Source organism: Toxotes jaculatrix, chromosome 9, assembly GCF_017976425.1.
Source record: "Toxotes jaculatrix isolate fToxJac2 chromosome 9, fToxJac2.pri, whole genome shotgun sequence".
NCBI classification, from domain to species: Eukaryota; Metazoa; Chordata; class Actinopteri; family Toxotidae; genus Toxotes; species Toxotes jaculatrix.
The window spans coordinates 15,906,297-15,928,093 of NC_054402.1; the positions used below are offsets into that span (position 1 = coordinate 15,906,297).

General features: G+C 39.5%; 1 protein-coding gene across 2 annotated transcripts; it reads right to left on the reverse strand.

Moving 5' to 3' along the window:
• Nucleotides 1-1,760: 1,760 nt before the first annotated feature.
• porb (P450 (cytochrome) oxidoreductase b) lies at nucleotides 1,761-21,644 on the reverse strand. 2 transcript variants are annotated; one of them, XM_041046255.1, is made up of 16 exons: nucleotides 21,501-21,644; nucleotides 18,103-18,290; nucleotides 10,954-11,002; nucleotides 10,041-10,169; nucleotides 9,262-9,414; nucleotides 7,676-7,800; nucleotides 7,337-7,426; nucleotides 6,455-6,553; nucleotides 6,021-6,137; nucleotides 5,757-5,875; nucleotides 5,122-5,303; nucleotides 4,836-4,985; nucleotides 4,432-4,699; nucleotides 3,845-3,990; nucleotides 3,206-3,291; nucleotides 1,761-2,944 (listed from the first exon to the last, which is right to left on the reverse strand). In XM_041046255.1, the coding sequence occupies exons 2-16, from the start codon at nucleotides 18,279-18,281 to the stop codon at nucleotides 2,800-2,802; spliced, it is 2,037 nt and encodes a 678-aa protein (XP_040902189.1). In that variant the 5' UTR covers nucleotides 18,282-18,290; nucleotides 21,501-21,644; the 3' UTR covers nucleotides 1,761-2,799. The 2 variants fall into 2 exon arrangements, with proteins under 2 accessions (XP_040902189.1, XP_040902188.1); XM_041046254.1 differs by lacking the exon at nucleotides 21,501-21,644 and adding an exon at nucleotides 19,770-19,790.
• Between the last annotated feature and the right edge of the window lie 153 nt (nucleotides 21,645-21,797).

The window sequence follows — 21,797 nt, forward strand, 5'->3', positions numbered from 1 at the left end:
CTGTTTCAGAGTGTTCATGAGGAACGGGGAATCTCAATGAACCTCATTGCAAAAGATCCCTGTGCAGTATAAATAGTTATTCTATATTGACACATCAATATTAATATTTTCTCTGTCCCATCTGACAAGCATTGCACTTGAGCAGAAGTGCAAAGCAGCAGAAAATGTTCTTTTTTCTACAAAAACAGAGAATCTCTGAGTGGCAGGGAGAGGACCGTCAGAGCAGTTTTATGCAGCCACACAAGTTTTTGTGCCTTTCTCACTGCATTGCCAGAAATCTAGAGATGACAACCTTTTGTGGCTGGGATCACTTTTCAGCACTTACCCTTACAAAACAAACAAAACAGGACAAAAAGGTGGTTCACTCAAGTTAAACCGTTAAATTGTGGGGTTGAGACTAGGATTTTAGTTAGGTTAAGTCTAATAAATGTGAATCGATGCAATGTCATTGACCGTCGTGACAAAATTAAGGTTGTGTGTGTGTGTGTGTGTGTTTGACCCAACAGAAGACATTGTGAAATCGTCACAGCAATTCACAGCAAATCACTGCGTTTCAGCAGATAGAGTTTAAAATAAAATAATGCATATTACTTTAAAGTCCCAGGTCAAGGCTTTAATTTGAGCAGAACCTGAAAAACCTGAAGAACAAAACATGTAAGTCTCCCAGGTCACTTTGACTTTTTGTAACCCAGAGCAGGATTTATCACATCTGTCTTCATAACAGATTTGAGTGGATTTTGTGCAGATAAGTTACAGCTGCGGGCAAGGTCATTGTAAGTCACTCCAGTGGAGCAGCTGCTGCTTCAATCAAAACATAAACACACTGCAGCCCAGTGCGACTTCAATCACTCAGCATTACTGCCTCATGAAAATTATGAGTGATGTAGCTGAGGTCTCTTGTCTGATGACAAATGGATAACAGATGGTTGAGATAATCTGCTGGAGTCAATAGACTGTAGATGATACAGAATTATACTGATACTATAAACATGTATATACTGACTAATAAGCTTGCAAACTGTTGAACTCATGTAGTCACAAAAAAAAGACATCAACCGGGAAAATTATACCAATTTTATTCATTTAAAAAAATGCATACCATAATGCAATCAAACAATTAAACTGTAAAGTGGAATGAGAAAAAGTGACAGCGCTGGGTAAAGTGTCTCAGATGAATTTGACTTTCTATCAAAATTTAGACCTGGAAGAAAAAGAAACTATTTAAAAAAAAGGAAAAGGATCAGGGATTCAATGCTAACTTAATACATAAGGCAGTGTTAAAAAGGCACAGGCTGCACTTTAACTGGTCGGCTAACCTCATCAAACTCCACATGCTCCCATGAAAGTACTGTGATGAGCACTGATTGACAGATACTACGAGACACACAAGATCTTTTGATATGTCTAGTTATCTTGTCCAAGTAGTGATGCATATGTTACTGGTCAAAATAGTAAAAAAAAAAAAAGAAAAAGAAAAAAAAGAAAGAAAAGAAGAAAAAAACCAAAAACAACAACGTCAAGTCAAGACAAACCGATTCATAATTCTCCACTGTCAGATGCATATAAAATAAACTATCAGCATTTGGGAGGCTAGATCTGGTTTCTAATCTAACTTTTCAAATGTTTTATCATTTTACAAATATTACAGGGCACCTACAAATTCATTTTCATCACGTCTGAAGGCAGGTTTTTATGGGAAACAAAATGCAAATTATCTCGTGTTTTTTTTCTTGTGCCTCTCAAAAGGTTAACATTACCGATTAAAATGAACAGCAACTTATGCATAAAAGGCAAAAATCCCTTGTCAAAATACAAAGGTAGACATACAATTGTACCTATGATGCCAGTTTGTTACACCAAACATTTTCCTCCCATAGTTTTTTTTTTTTTTAAACATTTAAAGTATTATGTACTTTTATAAGTACTACTGGATCAGCTCTGAGTGAAACTAAAGTCAGCACCCTTTCACGTCTAAAGCTTCTGAGTGTTCATACTGCAACAGGAACACAACTCTCATTATATTCACTTAGACATGTGATCTAATATTATCTGCTGTGGTGTTACGTCTACGATCTGTTAATCAGCTGGAAGAAAGTTACAAACACCTCACGATGGCAAATTCAATGAGTTCAATGCTTTCTAAAATATCGTTATGTTCACAGTGGAGTTGTATTATGTACATCCAGAGGTTGGGATTAACGTGTCAATGTCCCACTAAACAGACGGGTTTTGTACTCAGAGTCGTCATCAGTTTAAAAAGATGCACAGCCATAATGATTGACTCATTACTATAAAAAGTGTTTCCAATCAAAATTTAATCTGAAAAGAAGATGACCATTTGCTGCATTTGCATCTTGTCTTTCTTATTTTACTCAAGCCAGCGGGTTCCTGCATCTGATCTGAGGGCCCATCGTTGCAGTCGAACACACGATTACACTAATTCAGTCATTCATAGGCATCTCTTAACGGTCTGTGGAAACCTGACTGGGTAACTGTTGTTTGGTCTGAGACCATGGCTCAAGTGAGGACTCCAGCAGACACAAGCTGCTGTTCCAGATACAAAATGTAGTATACATAAATAGGAAATATTTTGAAATTGCTGAGTGGATTTATTACAACCAGCTGAGGTAGGGTTTGCCTCATGATCTTCTGCTACCTGTAGATTTCATAAACCAGGGAGAGTATGAACAAATGTTTTTTATATATATATTTAGTCCTGATAAAACAAGACATACAATAAAAATAGAAAATTTAAAACCACCACTTGAGTAGTGAGAATGAGGCTGAGTTTGCAGCTTTTTAACTCCAGACGTCTTGTGAGTAGCGTCCCTTGGTCATCAGTTTCTTGATGTAATCTGTGGCCTGGGTGCGCATCATGCCTCCCAATTCTTCTGCAATCTCATGGAAGGCGGTTTGCACATCCTTAGCCATGTTCCTCGCATCCCTAAATCAATAGAAAGATGGGTTTACATGTCTTGTTCTCATGGTTACAGTGCTTTGTTTTTAAATCATTTATATTTCTGCTTTGAGTATATTTCAATTTAATCAAATTAGCACTAATGTTCACATCAGTCAGCATAAGCGTATGAAACCATCAGTGAAACCACTTCTCATTACCCCACTAGAAGGTTTGGTTTTCCATAGAAATGCTGATCTAATCATTTTATAAATATATACATATTTTTTGGTCAAATTTCTTAATTACCCGCAGACGTAGATATGAGCATTTTCTGAGTGGATCAGCTTCCAGAGGTGCTCCTTATTTTTCTTCAGGAGGTGCTGCACGTATACCTTTATTTAGGAGAGTGAAAGAAGAAAGTGTTGTTCCAGTTGCAGTGTGTGTACTGTATGCTATAAACAACATGTGAAGAGTTTGACACACACACACACACACACACACACACACACACACACACACACACACACACACACACACACACACACACACACAAATGACACATCAACTGATTCAAATGAAATCAAATCTGTACTTGGTCAATCATTCACTACCTGACTGAACTAAGCACTAGATTTTAAATAACGTGAGATAAACATTTACCATATATGATAAAGGTATTGATGATAAGCCAACAGCTACAGTGATAATTGTATTTTATCACTGCTATAAATTTGATACATTTTGTGAACTAAAAAAAAAAAAAAAAAAAACGACACCGAGACCTATGATCCGCATCTGATTTTGCTGTGATGAAAAGAAACTCTTTGTTATCATTGACCAGCCATTTTAAGCCTAAGTGCACTGTAATCACAGCTGGTCAGCAGTTTACCAGCTTCAGCTCTGAGGGACACAAACAGCAAACAGCAGTGAGGTGGGCGGTCCTACCTTGTGCTCCTGGTCTCTGGAGAAGGCAACACTGAGCTGTGTTAGGACTCCATTCTTCTCTGCTTCCTCCAGCTCCTCCTGGTAGATATAATCCTCATTCTTATGCCTGCAGCCGAAATACATCACCGTCTCTCCAACCTCCTTTCCTGTAAAGGGAATAAAACAAAACAGTGATTGTTTTGTACACGCTGATTATTCCGTTCAGGCTCCTCCACTGAGATTTTAAAATTCCTGAAGTAATTGTCGGGCCCAGAATTTGTCATGTTTTATAAGTAACTTGGTAAGTATACCTTCTCTAACAGTTTCTACTTAAAACAGCCAAAGTCTTATATCTGCATTTGCAAATAGAGATGTTTCCACTGGAAACAGAACTGTTTACTTGTATCCATCAACCTTTACTTGTATCCTTACTGTTAAGTGCTTTTTAACTTTTTTTTTTTTTGCTGGCAGTAATGTAGCGTGGTGTACACGAGGACAGAAATGACAAACATGTTTGGAGGGGTCCATGACCTCATTTTTCTTTCTTTGGAGACATAAGGTTGTGAAAGGTCAGACAAACACAGCACAGGCACAGGCACAGTAAATACCTTGCTGTTTGAGCCAGCCCCTCTCCTGGATGAAGCCCATGAAGGGAGCGATTCCCGTCCCAGGGCCGATCATGATCACTGGGTTGGTGGCTTTGAAGGGCAGGCGGAACTGAGACTTGCGGATGTACATGGGAACGGTGGACTTATGGCCGTTGTCACAAACCAGTTTGTTCTTCAGCCAGTTGGTGGCAACTCCTTTGTTGATGCGGTCAGTCTTGGTCTTGTACTCCACCACAACGGCGCAGATGTGGATACTGTTGGGGTGAACCTACATAACAGAGGTGAGTTATTAACAATCTGCTTCTGTAATCCAAAACACCGTCTATCAAAACAAATTTTCTGTGGGTCAAATTAAAAGGTTATGGCTTGAATTTCTTTTCTCTGCATTTTAAGTAGAGGATTACCTTAGAGGAAGAGGCGATGGAATAATAACGAGCCTGGAGACGAGGCAGCAGCTCACACAGGTGGTCAATGGGAGGCCTCAGAGAGGGCATATCCTCCAGGATGGCGAGGATGTTTCTAGTGGAATCCAACACCCAGCTCTGGTAGAGTGCCTGTAGAGAGGAAGCAAAAAAAATAAAATGATAAAAGTAAAAGCAGTGGAAAAAGGGACGTCAGAAACGTACTGTGCATGCAGCGGTATGCCTTACAAACACCACCACCCATGAATCTTCACCACTCATCACTGACCTTGCCCTCAGGGGAGGAGGAGGCCATCTTGCGCATGTTCTCCTGGTCTTTGGGGTCAGTGGCGTACTGTGCCAACTCGTAGAGGACGTTGGTGCGAGGGGGGTGTGTGATGTCCAGGTAGTGAGTGAGGGCTGTGCGGTAGGTGGTGGGGCAGGGGAAAGGGTGTTTCTTGTTGGACTCATCTGAAGGAAAAACATTAACAACTTTTTTGGTGCCATGAAATTTCACTTCTCACAGTGAACAGGTAAAAGAAACTGAAGTTTAGAAATGTGTATGTTGTAGTAATACACTGCCTTTTAGAAAGTGATTACCTCAGCAGATTGTCTTTTAAGTATTTAATTGTTCGCATTTAATTAATTAAGTAATGCTGATCAAATGCTTAAGCAATCAGTTATTATTTATGCAACCACAAAGTACATCTGATGACCCTTGTAATGACAGGAAACTCTTAATTAATAACAAAAAGGTCAATGAATCATGTTACACCAATAACATGTAACTGCAGTAATTTAACAGCATCCAAGGCATGCGCAATTCATCAGCTGATACTCCGAGTTTATCCGGGGAGGATTTCATGAGATGGGTTGAGGGACGAGCTAGTTATGTCAAGGTGCTTAGGGCTTTCAGTGCCATACCATCAAGGTTGTTGAGAGAGATAACCACATCAAGGTCCACTCCAAGGATTTGTCCCAGCTTGTTTACCAACGCAGAGTCATTAGTGGGGAAAACAGCAACGTGGTCTCCCGACTCATATCTGAAACCACAGAATGTGACAAATTTAGACTTTGACCTGTATTTATAAAGCTTTAAAACCGAACATGAATCAGAGTTCATCTAGTCGTATGGGTGTTAGGGATATAATTATCAAGCAATAGCCTACCAATTATGACCAGTCTCACCTGATCTTGGAGCCTGTTATGTCAAGTTCCAGGTGCATAAGATGTCTATCACCAGCTTTGTTGAGTTTGCGGTTCACAGTGACCGGAGCCAGGAAAGGGTTTTTCGAATCAAAGGGCCTGAAAATAAAAGAGCAACACTTTGTTTGTTGTAAAAAAAATTATTAAGTATTATTATGTTAAACATAAAAGAGACTGAGCTGAATGAAAATACTAAAGTCTATTACTCACAAGATAAATTACTTTTTAAGGCCAGACTTTAAAAAGAAAAAGTATTTCCATGTCCACAAGGGGGCAGAAAGCTTCCCAAAGTGACCTTTGGGAAGCTTCTGCAGTTGGTTATAAATGTAGGTGAAATGTGAGCAATGGCTGAGCAGACAGCACTTCAACGATGAATGAGTCCTGGTAGCGAACAGCGTCTCTGCTACAGCACTTACGGCTTTTGGACCTCAAAACTCTTCAGGCGGCCAATCTCTCCTGTGTATACTTTGTTCATGTTGATGTCAGTGTGCTCCTTCAGCTCGTACTGCCGTATGCTGTGGGGGAAATAACTTGAGGTTAGCCTCTTCAGATGCTGCATACATACATAATGAGATCTATTTAACTTCTAGTGAAATTAATTAAAATAGATGCTGTAAAGATGACACACTTGTTCTTGTTTTTTATGTTCTGATGCATGTACACTTGGGACATGATTCTTGGCATTTGTTCGTGTCACATACAGATGGGTGGGGTTTACCACATAATTCAGATATGTCCTCATTTAGCACGATATAACAAGTGTCAGTCAAGATATGGAAGTTTCAGAAAAGAAACAACAAGAAGATTTTGGTTGAATCATCGTTTTAAACTTAGCCCCTGCGACACTGACGTGTCACACTTGCCAATCACTGATCATTTTATAACTTTGGTCTGTGATCAATATCTTGTTTAGACCTGAGCTAAAGGACTTCGTGAGGAGATGAATCACAGTCATCCGGAGAATATGGCCATCTTATCTTACTGGAAAATTAGATAATACAATAACAATGTATTATTTAACCTTTGCTTCAAGAAAACGTTAGTTTGTGTTCATGTGTTTGCAGGCTTTCCTCTTTCACCATCTGTTTAATGTTCCCTTTACAGTCAAATGACTTTACAGTCAAATAGTGAATAACAGTCAATAACAGTTTCTTTCTAACAGCTTAAATAAAACGACAGAGGACGCTCACACAGGGACACTCAAGTAAGGAGTGCGAATGTTAAAAAAAAAAAAAAATTAAGACTAATATAAGTGAAAAACAGCAAAAATCAAAACGGTCAAATGTTTAGAAATGTACCTTGATTCATCTCCCAAGGCTTCCACTCCAAAGTGCTCACAGACTGCTGGCCAGAACTGCTCTCTCCATGAAATGAAATCCTCTTCCAGACTGAAAAACAAAAACAGGCCGTTTGAATTAACAATTGTTCAAAAAGGCTGCTTCAAGTCAGACTTCTTATTTACAATAATATGAAAACCTTTCTTTCTTTGGAAAGTTTTGTTAAACTTTGAAGTGAGGCCACTTAAAAAATTATTTTTCTTAAAAGACAAAACAAAAACAAAAATAATGGACTGTCCCTCAGATTGTGGTTAATGTCATGTTACTTGTGCTGCACTCTGAACCTAATTGGCCACTTACTTGCCATCGTCATCTCCCAAACCAAGGTCAAAGATGCGCTTGGCTCCCAGTTCTTCCAGCCTTTTGTCGACGTATTTCCCCATTGCATTGTAGTGTTCATAAGTCTTGTTGCCCAAAGAAAATACCTGGGGACAGAACAGGGTGCAAACAAGAAACCATAAGTCAGTGACCTTGGCTAAATCTTGAACAGAAGGAGCAGCTTAAGTGGAACTAAGAGTAGATGGTGTACTTATGGTTGTCAGTTATTTAAAGCTGTTGTTAATAATTAATCTAAAGATGATCTTATGTAGTTATTCAATTAACCAGAGCGGATATTTGACTGCCTCTTTGGTCAGTGGTGAACACATTGCAAAGTTGTTGTTGTCGTCCAGTCTGTTAATTTATTCTACAGAATGAAAACAAGAAAAATGTCTGATAAATATCTCTGTAATTAACGTAATGTATGTCACTCTCGTCCAGACCAGCAAGAAAGACAATAAATAAAATACAGTAGGAAGGACGTGACTGTGCCGAAGAATTTCAGATTTCTCACAGTCAAGTTCTTGTCAAATGAGGCCAGGGGCGGTGCACCCCAACAATGCCACAATGACACACACGCACAGACAGACCAGACACACAAAGCCCTTTCTTTCATGATGCGCACAAAGCCCGACGCAGCTCGTGCTAGCGAAGCCTTCATACTCAGTCTGAGAGCCATGCAAACTGATTTAGCGTGACTCATGAAATAAACAGGTTGTGAGGCACCAACAGTGAACAAAATTTGAATTTAAATGCATTCTTCTGCAGGAGCAATGCAAAAATGCAGCCTGTTCTGTTAATGCAAACAGTCCAAGCCAGCAATTCAAATTTCCATGTAACATTACCTCTAAAAAATGTCCGAGGGAAATCACTCACATTCTTTTAAAACTGGATGCCTTTTCCATCATTACAGTGCAGGGGTGAAGGTAATGAGCAAAGCAGAAGCAATACAGGAAGTGTGGACACTGAAAAATGTATATAATCTTCTATATTAAGTCTGACAGACTTGAGGTTATATAATTTTACCTTAGCGAACTTGATAAGGTAAAACTGATGTGATGAAATTACACTAGAGGGACAACGAGTCCATAACCCCATTAGTTGATAAATAATTAATCTGCCACTATCTTGAACACCTTTTAATAATTCAAGTCATTGTTAAGCAAAATGACAAATTTCCATATTTTCAGTTTGGTTGGATAAAACGTCACTTGATAACATCACATATTTCACTGTTTTCTGATGTTTCATGAATCAATTGATTAACTGATGAAATAATTGATAAATTAATGGGTAATTTAAATGATTGTTAGTTAAAACTCCACATGCAAAGAAACTCAAACACACACACACACATAGACTGTAGCACAATGTGTGGCCATTGAAATCATGCCGAGTTTGCATTTTGCTGTCACCTTTGTTTTGTGTTGTGTTTATTAAATGGAAAATCTAACGCACTGTAGAACCTGAAAGATTAAAAACATGCTTCTGCACCACCGACACCAAAATAAGTCCCATACAATTACTTTTTATTCACACAATGGTGTAGCTTGACCATGAAGACTCACAGTGTAGTTCAGTCCCGAGAGGTCTTCATCATCATTTTCCTGCAGCCAGTCATAGAAGTCCTGGGCGTTATCTGTTGGGTCTCCCTCACCATAGGTGGCCATGCAAAATATGGCGAGGGAGTTTTTAATCTCGGACAGACGGGACAGCTCACCCTGGAACATGAGACATCAGCATCAGAAAATGAACACTGTAATAATTTAATAATCAATATGTGACCAGCCGTCTCCAGAGTTTCCCTGTCAGTAAACTTGCAAGTAATTACATATAACTGACAAATCAAAATATATTATGTATGGTTATACTGGTTCTAAGTGTTGCAACTCATTCTTGGACAAAGCCTGATGTGATTATAACGTGCACTTTGTATTACTGTGACTGAAACAGCATACACATCTAGATAGGAGCGTGTACTGTCCTTGGGTTTTAATAGTCTCACTAATCTGGACTTGTTTTATTACACAGTGCAGTACATTTATAATTAGATAAGACCACATTACTCTGGCAGTTATTTGGTCCATTTAGAATTCGTTAAGGTGTAAGTACTACATTAACATGTCTATACATGTTTGGACAATGCAGTAGAATCAGATTACCACCACTGAGGCGCTAAGTGAATGATTGCAACGCACTGACTTCAACACTGGGAAGATGTTTCTCCCATGACACAATTACAAATCATTCACTGGCAACTTTAACCACTATCATCCACAAGAATGAGAATGGACCTCTGTTAATTGTAATTCTGTGGTTTGTATGTGGTTCCACTGATGGACATTACCATGTCATACTCCTCTGGATCGGCAGCCATTCCTTTCATGCCATAGCGCTGAGCATCTTTGGACAGCCTGTTGGCAAATTCCTCTGCTGTGCCCGTCTGGGAGCCGTAGAACACAATGATGTTCTTGCCCTGGTTGCAAATCGACAGAAAATCATTTACGTGCTGCATGAAAAAGCGTCAACAACAGTCACCTAACCCATCTCTTAGGTATCAACATTAAATAATGTGTTTTGAAACGACTTCTAACGTTCAACTTTTAAAAAACTTTACATTCCTCCATATGGAAACATCTCTACATACATTTGTAAGAATCATGACATTTTTTATCCTTGCCTGCAGTGTTGCCATGATAATTCATAACAAAGAAAAACGGAGAGAAAATTAAACAGCAGTGGGGGCCAAACTTCTGTTCTGCCACCATCATGGTATCTGAACTATTTGCAGCAAAACCACATGATTCAAAACCAAAGCCTTTTCGCAAAGCCTGGCTTGGAAACAGAGGACGATCAAAGTCAAAACAGGGTTTCCAAATCTGAAGCTGAATACATTAACAGCGGAGACCATTACACTCGTCATAGTCACAGAACAAAAGAGGAGGGAATCTAAAGTTTAGCTTTTTACTGAACCTAGACTGAAGAACTTTGATTTGCAGATAAAACAGGCATTTACTGGGGACACAACTTCAAGGCTCATCAACGCCTGGTGAAGGCCACAACATTAACTGTATATTTTCAATTCTGAACAGCTCAGTCAAAATCAGTTCTTAACCCTGAATGAATGTTCTGGAAGAACAGCAACAAAGAGAAAGTAACTATTTTGAAGAAATGAAACTACTAACACAACTGAATCCAAAGTGATTAAAAAGTGAAAAGAAAAAAAAAAAAAAGATTGTTGTCAAAGCAACATCACTCACCGTTTTCTTCATCTTCTCAATGAAACTCGTCTCTCTTGTGGTGGGTGCTCTGAAAAAAAAAAAAGAATTAAAACAAAGACTTGACTTGTTATTTAGTAATTTTAGCCTAAATGAACACACAGACACAATTTGTCCTTTAACATGACACTGTGAATCTCTCAGGGTCGTGGGTTTGAGCCCCTCTCTGGGCGGCACTGCCTCCCATGGACCCACCACCCGTGGGAGGTGCTGTAGGACTTCAGTGCATTGTGTACTAGGCGGCAGTCGACCCCATGACCTGGGCCTGGACCCAGATAAGCGGCAGATAATGACATGACATGACATGTCACTGTGATTAAAAACTAGCTATTGCTCAACAGTGGTGACAAAAATAAGCTGTGAGAAATATTGTGTACATAAATTCATAAAGCGAAAACAGTTTTCAAGGTTGACCCCTTTTCATTTTCAGAACAGTCGGTATTTTTCATAACCGAAAGTCCCAATTCTCAGTTCTTTGGTTGATATAAATCTGAGCTGCATTCACAGACATAATGAGTATGACTTTAAAATGACAATAAAAAAATAAAAAAAACCCTCCAAATTCAGCATTTAAAGCACTTTAATAAACATCTGTAAATTAATTAACACTTAAAGTGTCCTTGTATCCAATAACAAACCATGACAGTGTGCTATAAACCAGTCATTAAATGTTCAGATATTTTTCATAAAGATAAATAGAATGAAGGGCGTTAAAATAATATGTTACCAACATTAATAACTTACAATTTATACTGTAATACTGTGTTTGACTTGTGGTTAGATCACTGATTGTACTTTTAAGCAAACAATAGGTAGGGAGCTATGGGCCCTTTGAAGTTCACAGTGAGGCCAGATCAAGATCAATAAAAATCAGTTACTTGATTGCATTTTGAAAGCAAAGGTGAGAAAAGAGTAGACATTTATCAGACTGTAATAACAGGTAAATACTATGACATGCGAGGTAAACATGGCTCAACAGTCAGTGACAGGTGACAGGTTGACATCATTTACCGACTTTTAGGAAAATCACATTGTCACAGTCAAATGACCACACTCATCCAAACTGAAAATTTTATTTAAAAGAATATAAAACATCTCTTATCAAAAGTGTGTGAATGGCTTCAGCTATATTGCCCTTGTCTTACAACAAAAGCATGACATGAACAGATTTTTAAAGAATCAGCGTTCTCACAGCTGCAAGGAGCAGCAGAGCTGTGACTCAGCAGCCCCACAGGAATTAGTCATACTAAACCGTGTAAACAAGCACGTACTGAGCATAAGGATATATTACACCATTTTTTATATAACTGAGAAGGAAGTGGTAGATACATAATCCTTACAGTTTATACCTCATGGTAATTTAAAAGCTTCGGTCACATTTATCCAGGAAGTAATTAATGGATGGGAACAGATCAAAACAACAAGTGCAAACACCCTGTCAGTAAAAAGGTACACAGGAAGCAAAATCTATTATCGAACCAAATAAAAGGCAGCGCCGCTTCGTTCAGCATCAAAGCTCTGAGTGGACAGCTGCAATTCTGTCTGCACTGAAAAAGGAATAAGTAGGCAACAAACAGAGGAGAATATATTTTCTGATTTCCTGCATCTAGGAGCATGAAACAGTGAGATATCCATTAAAGCTGAGTGAAATAGAGAAAGTATATCAATTTGCTATATAATAGATTCAGCTGTTTTCCTTTCATCTTAATCAGTGATTCTAATCCAACACACTTCTTGTAAAATTCAGTGAATATCTCTTCATGGTCCGCTAGCCGTCCATTCTATGTGTGTGCTGAAAAATAAAGTGTTCCTACACAGCCCTGCCTCTGTAAATGGGAAACAAACAAAGTGACTCTGTTTCTGCTTGACAGGTGTGTAAAACTTTAGTTTTGCTATGGTGCACAGAATCAATAGGTTGGTTAGCCAATCACAGCTGGTTATTTTGCAAGAAGGTACCAGTGGCGGGTAACATTAAATTACTTGACCACAGACGCTGCGCTTACTTTCTAGTTTGCCATGTTATGATTTTGGTGTTGTGTTAACTGTATTAGCAGGAGACTTGTGAGTTTCACTGTCTGGAACTGGTTTGCTGGCTCTGGGAACCCGTCTCCTCCTCTCTTCATGTTAAGCTTGGCAGCAGCAACTGCAGCTACAGTTTCATCGTTTGTTCTATATAATGGTGTTTGTCCATACAACACACGAAGGGTTTCAAAGCCATGAAGAACTAAAAACACAAGTTTGCTGGCACAGAGGATTTATTGGGATTGATGCATTATTTGAAATGCTATGCCAGGTAACGTTACCTTCCTTGTTAGCTTAGCTACAAACCTACGGTCTTCTGTCATTGTAGTTTTGTACAAACAACCTAAACAACTAACTCTCACTAGTTTTTACTCTGTTGTGTTTTGGATGTCGTGTTTGTGTCATTTTATATTATAAGGTCTCTTTTGCTCCAGCTATGAGAAAAAGTATCCACGACATATGAGATGCTCTGGATTCTGCCATTGTGTTGTTGCCTTGGAGACACGCCTCCATGAATTTGTGGGGGCGGAGCTTCTGAGGAGAACTGAAGGGACGGTGTATTGCGGTGTTTTGCTGAGTTCAAATATCATTTGATATATTGGAACTCAGACATATCAAAAACTATAAGTCTTTCTCCAAAGTCGCACACTCTTCCTTTAATCTCACCAGAGGTCCATATAAAGTATTTACTGAAGGCATCTGATTCCATTTTGTCTCTAACACACATTTAGTCATACAATTTACAAGCTAAGAAGCACTGTGCAGCGGGCAGGCATGTGGGATTGATGCCCAGCACGCCATAAAAACTGCCCCCCCATGGTTAATACGGATTGCACTCTGAAGCAAAGTGTGAATTCCTGATAGAAGTTTAGGAAAAAAAACAAGCCTCTGCCCCCAAGCTGAAGCATTCCTCACAGTTTTAACAAGTTCTGTCTGAACTGTTACCAGCTCAGACCGTCTGTCTCACCGGCCCCACAGTCACTCAACCGGCAGGGCTTTTTTTGTGTATCATTAGACAACAGCCAAGTTACCAGACTTCAAAACGTATGCAGTATCAAAAATACTGTGGCAACAAATGCAATTATCTTGAGCATGTGTAAAAGTAAACATACAGCAAAGGATGTGCCTTTTGATTAATCTCCTTATCTCTGTAACTAAATACAAACTAACATTTAATAATATTCGGAGAGAAATTTCGCGAGGACATGCATCGACAGGATTTTTTTTTTTTTCAAGTCCAAATTCATTGGTAACTGATTAATTTGATGAAGACTGGACTGGAATAAAGTAATCTGCTAAAACTGCCAGTTTGACTCTAATAATGGAAGAACATAAAGGCCAAGCATCTTGTGAGGATGCAGTATACACGCATTACTCCCGTAAAAATATAAATAATGTTGTAATTTTTAAAGGCAAATGCAAATGGACTCATAATCTTCAACATCTTTTCCTTTCTGCAGTGGTTTGAGCCCCACATAAAAACAAACTCACGTCTGCTGAGCTTTAGTTAACATTCAGTCCAAATAGTTCAGAGCTCATCATCTGTATATACTGTCAAAATGAACTTTCCATTCATTCATCCATGCAGGAACTAAACCTTTTCAAAAAAGCACACAGAGACCGTTCAGTCTTCCTCTGTAACACAGGGCCATTCACGCAAGGACATGATATTTTGATGCTACTATCAGTGACACGTTTTTTATTTTGTGAGCTGACAACAATAAAATGGAAATCAAAGCTCAAGCTGCATTTGTTTACTGAATAACATTAAATATGGCTTTAAAATGTCGTTTACCACTGAGGTAAACGACAGAGCTTGAGGAAAAAAGGGGGGGGGGAAAAACAGAAGACTCAATAATTAAATTGTGTTTGTGGTCGAACAGATTTTATCGCCATCTCTTACATAACCTACTGGGAACATTTAATGGTTTTCGAAACCACCACCTTCCCAGTCTGTGATAGAAACAAGCAACTACACTTTGTGTGTAGAAAGCTGCTTCTTATAAATCACTTATAAAGGTGTCATTCAGAAACTTCCACAATCCCCAGTGTGATCTGTGCTATCAAACTCAACAGCTGGATTAAACAATAGCAGCTGGTGGCGAATGTTTAAGACAACTCCAAGCACACATCATTAAACAAATCTCTTACTCGATCTTACTGAGCAGTATATCAAACACTTTACTAACCTCTCAGCAGCATCTCTCCTGTCCTCTGGCAGGGAGAAGACACAGCCCATGGCATGCAGCCCTGTAGCTCACCACTGCCTCTAGCACCACTGGCTAGGCCACGCCGGGAACTGCCACGCTCAAAATCAAAAGCGGGACGTCAACACTCCACAACCACAGGATGGAAAAATAAAACCAGTCCAGAAAGGCAGCCAGACACTCGCACGTTTGGAAGAGCTGCCTGCCTTCACCTCAGAGGCTCCAACACGATCTGAACTCTGCCTCTTCCTGTGCTGCTCTCTGAGACCAGCAGCGTCTGTTCTCCATACACACACACACACACGCACACACACACACACACACACACACACATACACAGAGCAGCACAGCAGCCTACAAGCCCTGTCAGTGTCTGGCAACCACTGAGGACACAATGGTGGGAAACTGACTTTCCCATAAAATGTAGCAGAGCTGCAGACCCACACTTTTGACTCACACAAACACACACTGAAACACTCTTGGGCTGAAAATGCCTTCCTCCTCATCCCCGCCCCTTTCCCTCTCCGGTCTGAAAGGTGTTCGGAACGAAAAAGTCTACAAGATCCATTCTGAGAATTTGGCTAGTTATCAGAGCAACTCCTCGGTGGACCATTGAAGGGGGGGGAGAGAGCTGTGAATGGTCGTTTTTTTCCTTTTTTTTTCAGAAGTATCCCCCGCCCCCATCTCACTGGAGGAGAGAGGGGAATGTCATTGCTATGGCAACCTCATTTATCATAAAAGGATTGCATTTGTGACATGGCCCTACTCCAATGGCTGAGCAGCTCAGCTCAGCCTGCACACATACACACACACACACACACACACTAAAAAGAAAAACAGGGAAGTGGGGAAAGAAGAATAAAAAAAAAAAAAGAGCAACTCAGGGCAAAGAAAGGGTTGCTTGTCTTTTGCCTCAACTTTCCACCTTTGGAGAGGACTCACAAAAGGAGCTTGGCTCGCCCTCCTCGTTTGTTCTCCAGGGAACTTTCAAAATGGGTTCTGGCCAAAAACAAAAGCACAGGAAAGACATGGAAGACTACGCCCCCTTCATAACAGTTAGGTAATCACTGCTCCCTTTGAGGGGAGGGGAGACCAGCTTGGCGCTTGTGTTGCTCTGTGTTCCCTTCCTGTATTCCCGCCCTCCACAGATACCACACTCTTCCCAAAGTAAAACATGTTCTACAGGGGTCTTTCCCCCTTCTAGCCAACCTCCTGTTTTCACACAAATGGTCAGGATCTCCCTCACTCGCCCTCCAACACTGTCTCCATTCACACAACCGACGTAAGACCTCAGCCACACAGTGAGCGTGGCTGCTGCTGGGCCCATGGCTTTTACTCTGGTGACCAAAGAAATTGTGTTGTGGTTGGGGAGGGACTAAAAATGTGGCCAGTGGAAGGAGAGACCACCAAAAATCAAGCCAAGCCTCCATCACTCCGCTGATAAGTGATGAGGGGAGGGAGCAGAGGAGGGACAGACACCAGCGAGAGAAAGAGGCAGCCAGAGAGAAAGAAAGATAGAGAGAGAGAGAGAGAGAGAGAGAGAGAGAGAGAGAGAGAGAGAGAGAGAGAGAGAGAGAGAGAGAGAGAGAGAGAGATCAGATAAGTTTGTGAGAGAGAGGAGAAAGACTATGCAAAAGAAGGGGGGAGAGGCAACAAAGGTCGCTACTAGTGGAACATTTACAAGAGCTTTAAGCCTTGCACTCTCACATAGTTGCTTCAAGGCCAACTTAGTGACAACCTGTACACAGCACTCGATGACACAGTCTAACTGGAGGAAAACTTTGTAACTGCTTATGTGTAATGAGACACAAACTGATCACTGGAGAAACACACACTTTTCCTCATCATCTGTGACGAACTATGAGCAATGTCCAATAAACTGAATGTAAGCTGAATATTTTTCATCATCCTGGACTGTGGGAATCATAATGGACCTGTGACGTGATTTAACAACTAATCAAGAAATCAATGGCAGATTCATTGATTATGAAAATGATGGTTAATTGCAGTCCTAAAAAAATAGAGGCTTGCAACCCAGACACACCATTAACAGTGTTCAGTGAAAATATTCCTTCCAGCTGCAGGACAACATGTCTTCTGTTACTCCAGATCAGCTTTTTTTTTTTAAAAAAACAGATCTTTACAAAAACTAAAGTATTTATGAGAACAAGTAGTTACTTGATCTCAAAGGAGAAACAGAATCAGGCTATAGATTTAATTTAAAATTATATGAAACACATTACCAGCAATAAAGACCTGAAACCAATACCATCCCCTGACACACACACAGATCACTGGTGTAACTGTGAGTTGGCCCAGAAAAAAAAAAGTCAAGCAATTTTTGCCAGGTTAAGGTGATAAGGAGCTGATATCAGCAGAACTAACATGAATTAAACTGCCCACACAGAACATCATATCACCAGTTCTGGGACAAAGGCTAAACTCAGAGATATTACTTAGTCTTTCTCCTTCATTTTTAAATTTTAGATGTCAAAGCAAATATGGTGCCTCTTTCTGAACTTTGTTTAGCAAAAGCTATTGGTGAATACAAGGTCCTAGGATCCAGCTCTATAAAGAACCGTGATCTCTGAAAAGCAAACTTTGGACCCACAGCTGTAATCTGTGCTGTTTAAAAATGTGTCCACATGTGTCTGTATAGTGTTTACAATATGGCTGCCTGGAGCACTTAGAAGTGATGATAGTGTTCTGAGTATCAGCTTCAGAGAAAACAGCAATGATACAACAAAATACAATAACTGCATGAAAAAAAAAGAATGACTTCATCTTTAGGAAATGCAGTCAGATCTGAATTGGAACCTGGTAACACTACAAAAGCTTTTGTTTTTTAAGTAATAAAAAACAAACAAACAAAAAGAACATAAAAAATCTGATGAATACTCACGGTGTGTCGAGCTTCTTGAACTCAGGAATGGGCTCAGGCTTCTTACGGGACATGAACCAATAAATGACAAGACCAACTATTAGGGAAAAGAGGAAGAGGTCCAGGTTGCTGAAAAGAGGCTCTTCTTCATCTGCCATGGGCTTGGTGTGTGCGGTGGTCTCAGCGTCCATGTCTGCCATGTTGACACTCTACATGGGGACGGTAAGAGCACGGCTATTAGACCAGTGATAAAATAAGCAAACACTTAAATAGTGATGAAACTGTTATGTGACCAATTGATTACATAACAGGAAATCAACCGACTTTGATAACTAATCCACCAGTTTTCCGCTTACCAAGTAAAAACAGAAAACATTTGCCCCTTCTAGCTCATATTATGGTATAAAAATTCCCTTTCGGTTATTTGGTGAATAACAGACCATTGGGGTAGTGAGAGAGAAGAGATATAACTGTGATATACAAAATAAAAGAATATATAAAATGAAAAGCATCTATGGCCATAGGTCAGTATGTAACTACAATATGTATGGTATGAACAGAACCAAATAAGTAGCATTATTATTTACAGTATGAAACAGCAAGCTATGGAATATGTACAGTGTAAAAGAAACAATATGCACAGCTGAATATAAAAAGCTCTATTAGGGTAAAAAAAAAAAAAAAAAAAGCAGCCTGAATGCATCAGTTTATGCATCAATTTAAAATCTGCATTTTAAAATGTATTTCATGTCTACAGTCACAGTTAAGAAAAATCCAGCTGAACAAAAGTGGAGATTCTGGCATAAAACTGGTTTAGCTGCCGCACAGAACAACGTGATTGCTAACATATGTGAGAGATATTGTGCATGTTATACCAAACAATGACAGCTTTTGTGCACGCATTATTGGACAACTGGCTGAACACTTGGCTCAACATACTATAACATTACAACCTACTGCTTTCTATACATTAGTATAATTTTTCACCATGCATCAGCGACAGCAGCTCATTCAAACTGAGCACGAGAGGACTTCATGTTCTCAGCTCTCAGGTTACAATTTGGTTCAAGGAGTGAAAACAATGAGTTAAGGGTTTCTTTTTTTTTTTACTGATTCTGCGAGCCAGCTGGTTCACAGTTACAGTGCAGTATAATTTTCCTCAGCAACGTACATACTCGCTCAACACTGACTTGCTCACTATAAGACTGCTGACACACAGATATTAAGCAAATCACTTCAGCTACCGTGTACAGAGGTACCTGCGTGCCGACCCCATTTGGTACAGATGTCATTCAGATGTCAATTATGTCAATGTCATTTATGGTATGGCAGGCAATACCATAAAACAAGTCAAACAATTCACTAAGGTTTTTTTTTCTTCTCTTTTTTTAAACATGAGCCTTTGGTAATACAATGGTTCTTGTCACACAATCAGCTATTGTTGTAATCAATGGTTTCTAACTGGTCTGTTAAAATTGTATTCGCTAGTTTTATAGTAGTATCCAGTCGTGTCCTACAACAGTGGTGTTGAGACTGTTTTAGAGAGGATTCAACTTAATGACCATTTTAAAACATCAGTATTTTACTGTTGAACTGCGTTACAAGAACAGGTGTTTCTATTATTTTCTCCACCTCATTTAATAACAGATACACCTCTCTGTATAGTGGCCACAAACTACATCACTTACACTTCACCAGTGTCTCCTGTGTGCTGTGATATAGTATCCACGCTGACTGCTCTGGTTAGTGATCTCCCAGCAGGATCAATTAGCAGCTCAAACTGAAAACACAAGTGTCTCCTGTCTCACAGTGAGTCAAGTTTACAGTGCATCACATAAGTTAGCAGCTTGGTAGTAACAGGAAAATACTAACTGAACTACACAGCAACACAGGCAATGTCCAAAAGTTACCTCTGCCCAGGAGGCTGTGTTTTCTCTCATCTCTGTTTGTTGGTTTGTCAGCAGGATTACGCAAAACTTACCAAACTGATTTTCATCAGACTTGGTGCAGGGATAGGGTATGGGCCAGGGAAGAACCCATTAAAGTTCTGGTGCAGATCTGGAAGTTTTGATTTTTTTAAATCACTTTCCTTAACATTGCAAGGCAGGGCATTTTTCCACGTAGTGGAGGTATGCCCTCTACTGAGTGTCATTCTAGTCACTTAAGTAATTAAATTTATCTTATTAATTTCACACACAGAGGTGCATGCCCTGTCAAAGAGATGACATAAATGAAAAGCATGAGGGAAAAATATAGAGCTACAACATTTAGTGGTCAGAACATTGTTAATCAACTATTTTGATAAATGATTCATTGTTCTTCTTTTTTCAATGAAAATGCCACATACTATCTGTTCAGAGTCTCAAATGTGAGGATTTTCTGCTTTTCTTAGCCATATATGACAGTAACCTGAACATATTGCAGTTTAAGATAAATTAAACCAACAATCTTAATTTGTCCCCTAAAGCTGAGGAATTTATAACAGGCATTTTTCACTGTTTCCTGACATTTTAAAGAAATTCTTGAAAGGCTTTATGTTTGTACCTGTCTGGCCAAGGAGGAAAGCTGTTCAAATATCTGCCAACCTTCTAAATACCGTCTCTTGTCCCAAACACTCATGACACCGTGGATAAAGTTGTCCTAAAGACTGAAGGTCCAAGTGAACGCCTACTACTGACTAACACATGGTATATTCAAAAATCATGTGAGACTTTGGTTAACTGCCAGTTAAGTCAAGTGAAAGAAGCTTTAATAGCTGTTGCCATCGGGAGTTTAGATGATCTATGAAACAGACATGGACGAGGTTTACTGCAGTTGGTCCTGACTTCTGCTGCTGAAAAGCAAATAATTGTGTAACAGTCGAGATAGTGGAACCGGTTTCTGATGGCGTGCGTGAAGCTCCAGGCACCGGTTTAATTGGTATTTAATAGCGTTAAGTGACAGCTGTTAGCATTTTATTGTTTATAAAATAAATCTTGTTCGGATAAAAACCAATAAAACGACCATGATGGCCAGCGAGGATGGACTTAGGGCTCTGGCTATTCCCTGGATCGTGACAACATTGGCTGAAAACATGACACTGTAAAATGACACAGGTTAATTCTGAGACAAAATAATGTTGTCTAAAACATGATATGTATAAAGCTGACTAAATTTAAAGTGTTTTAAACTACACAAGCTAAAGAGGCGACATGATAGACAGAAATATAAGTTACCCTCAGTTTGCGTAACACTGGAGTCAGCACTTCTCTCAAGCTAATGTCTGACTAAAAAGCTGAATATATCCTGTCTGTTTTAAGCTTCTACTTTCGGAGTGAGTTTCTATTATCTTATTATCTCTGAGGGGCAGTTCCCACAGACTGCCACAGACTACAGGTCGATATAAATCGGTTAAAGATGTGAGTTTAGTGAGGTCTTACCTTCGCCTCTCCTCTTTGCGTCAGGCTCACACTGCGCTCAATACGGAAGGAAACTTTACGCCATGTAGGATCAAACCAACTCCAGCCTGGATGCGGGGGAGGACTCTTACACTTTCGAGGCCAAATACATTTTATCTGGGCATGTCTGAAGTCTTTCAGAACCCGCAGATGTGTGTGTTTTTTTTAAAGAGACAATTCTGCTGTAATGGACTATTGAATTTAATCTCGTTTATTTATAATTTCTAACAAACACGTGTTTTCACTTGGGCTGGTCTATAAAGGCATTACCTAATGTCA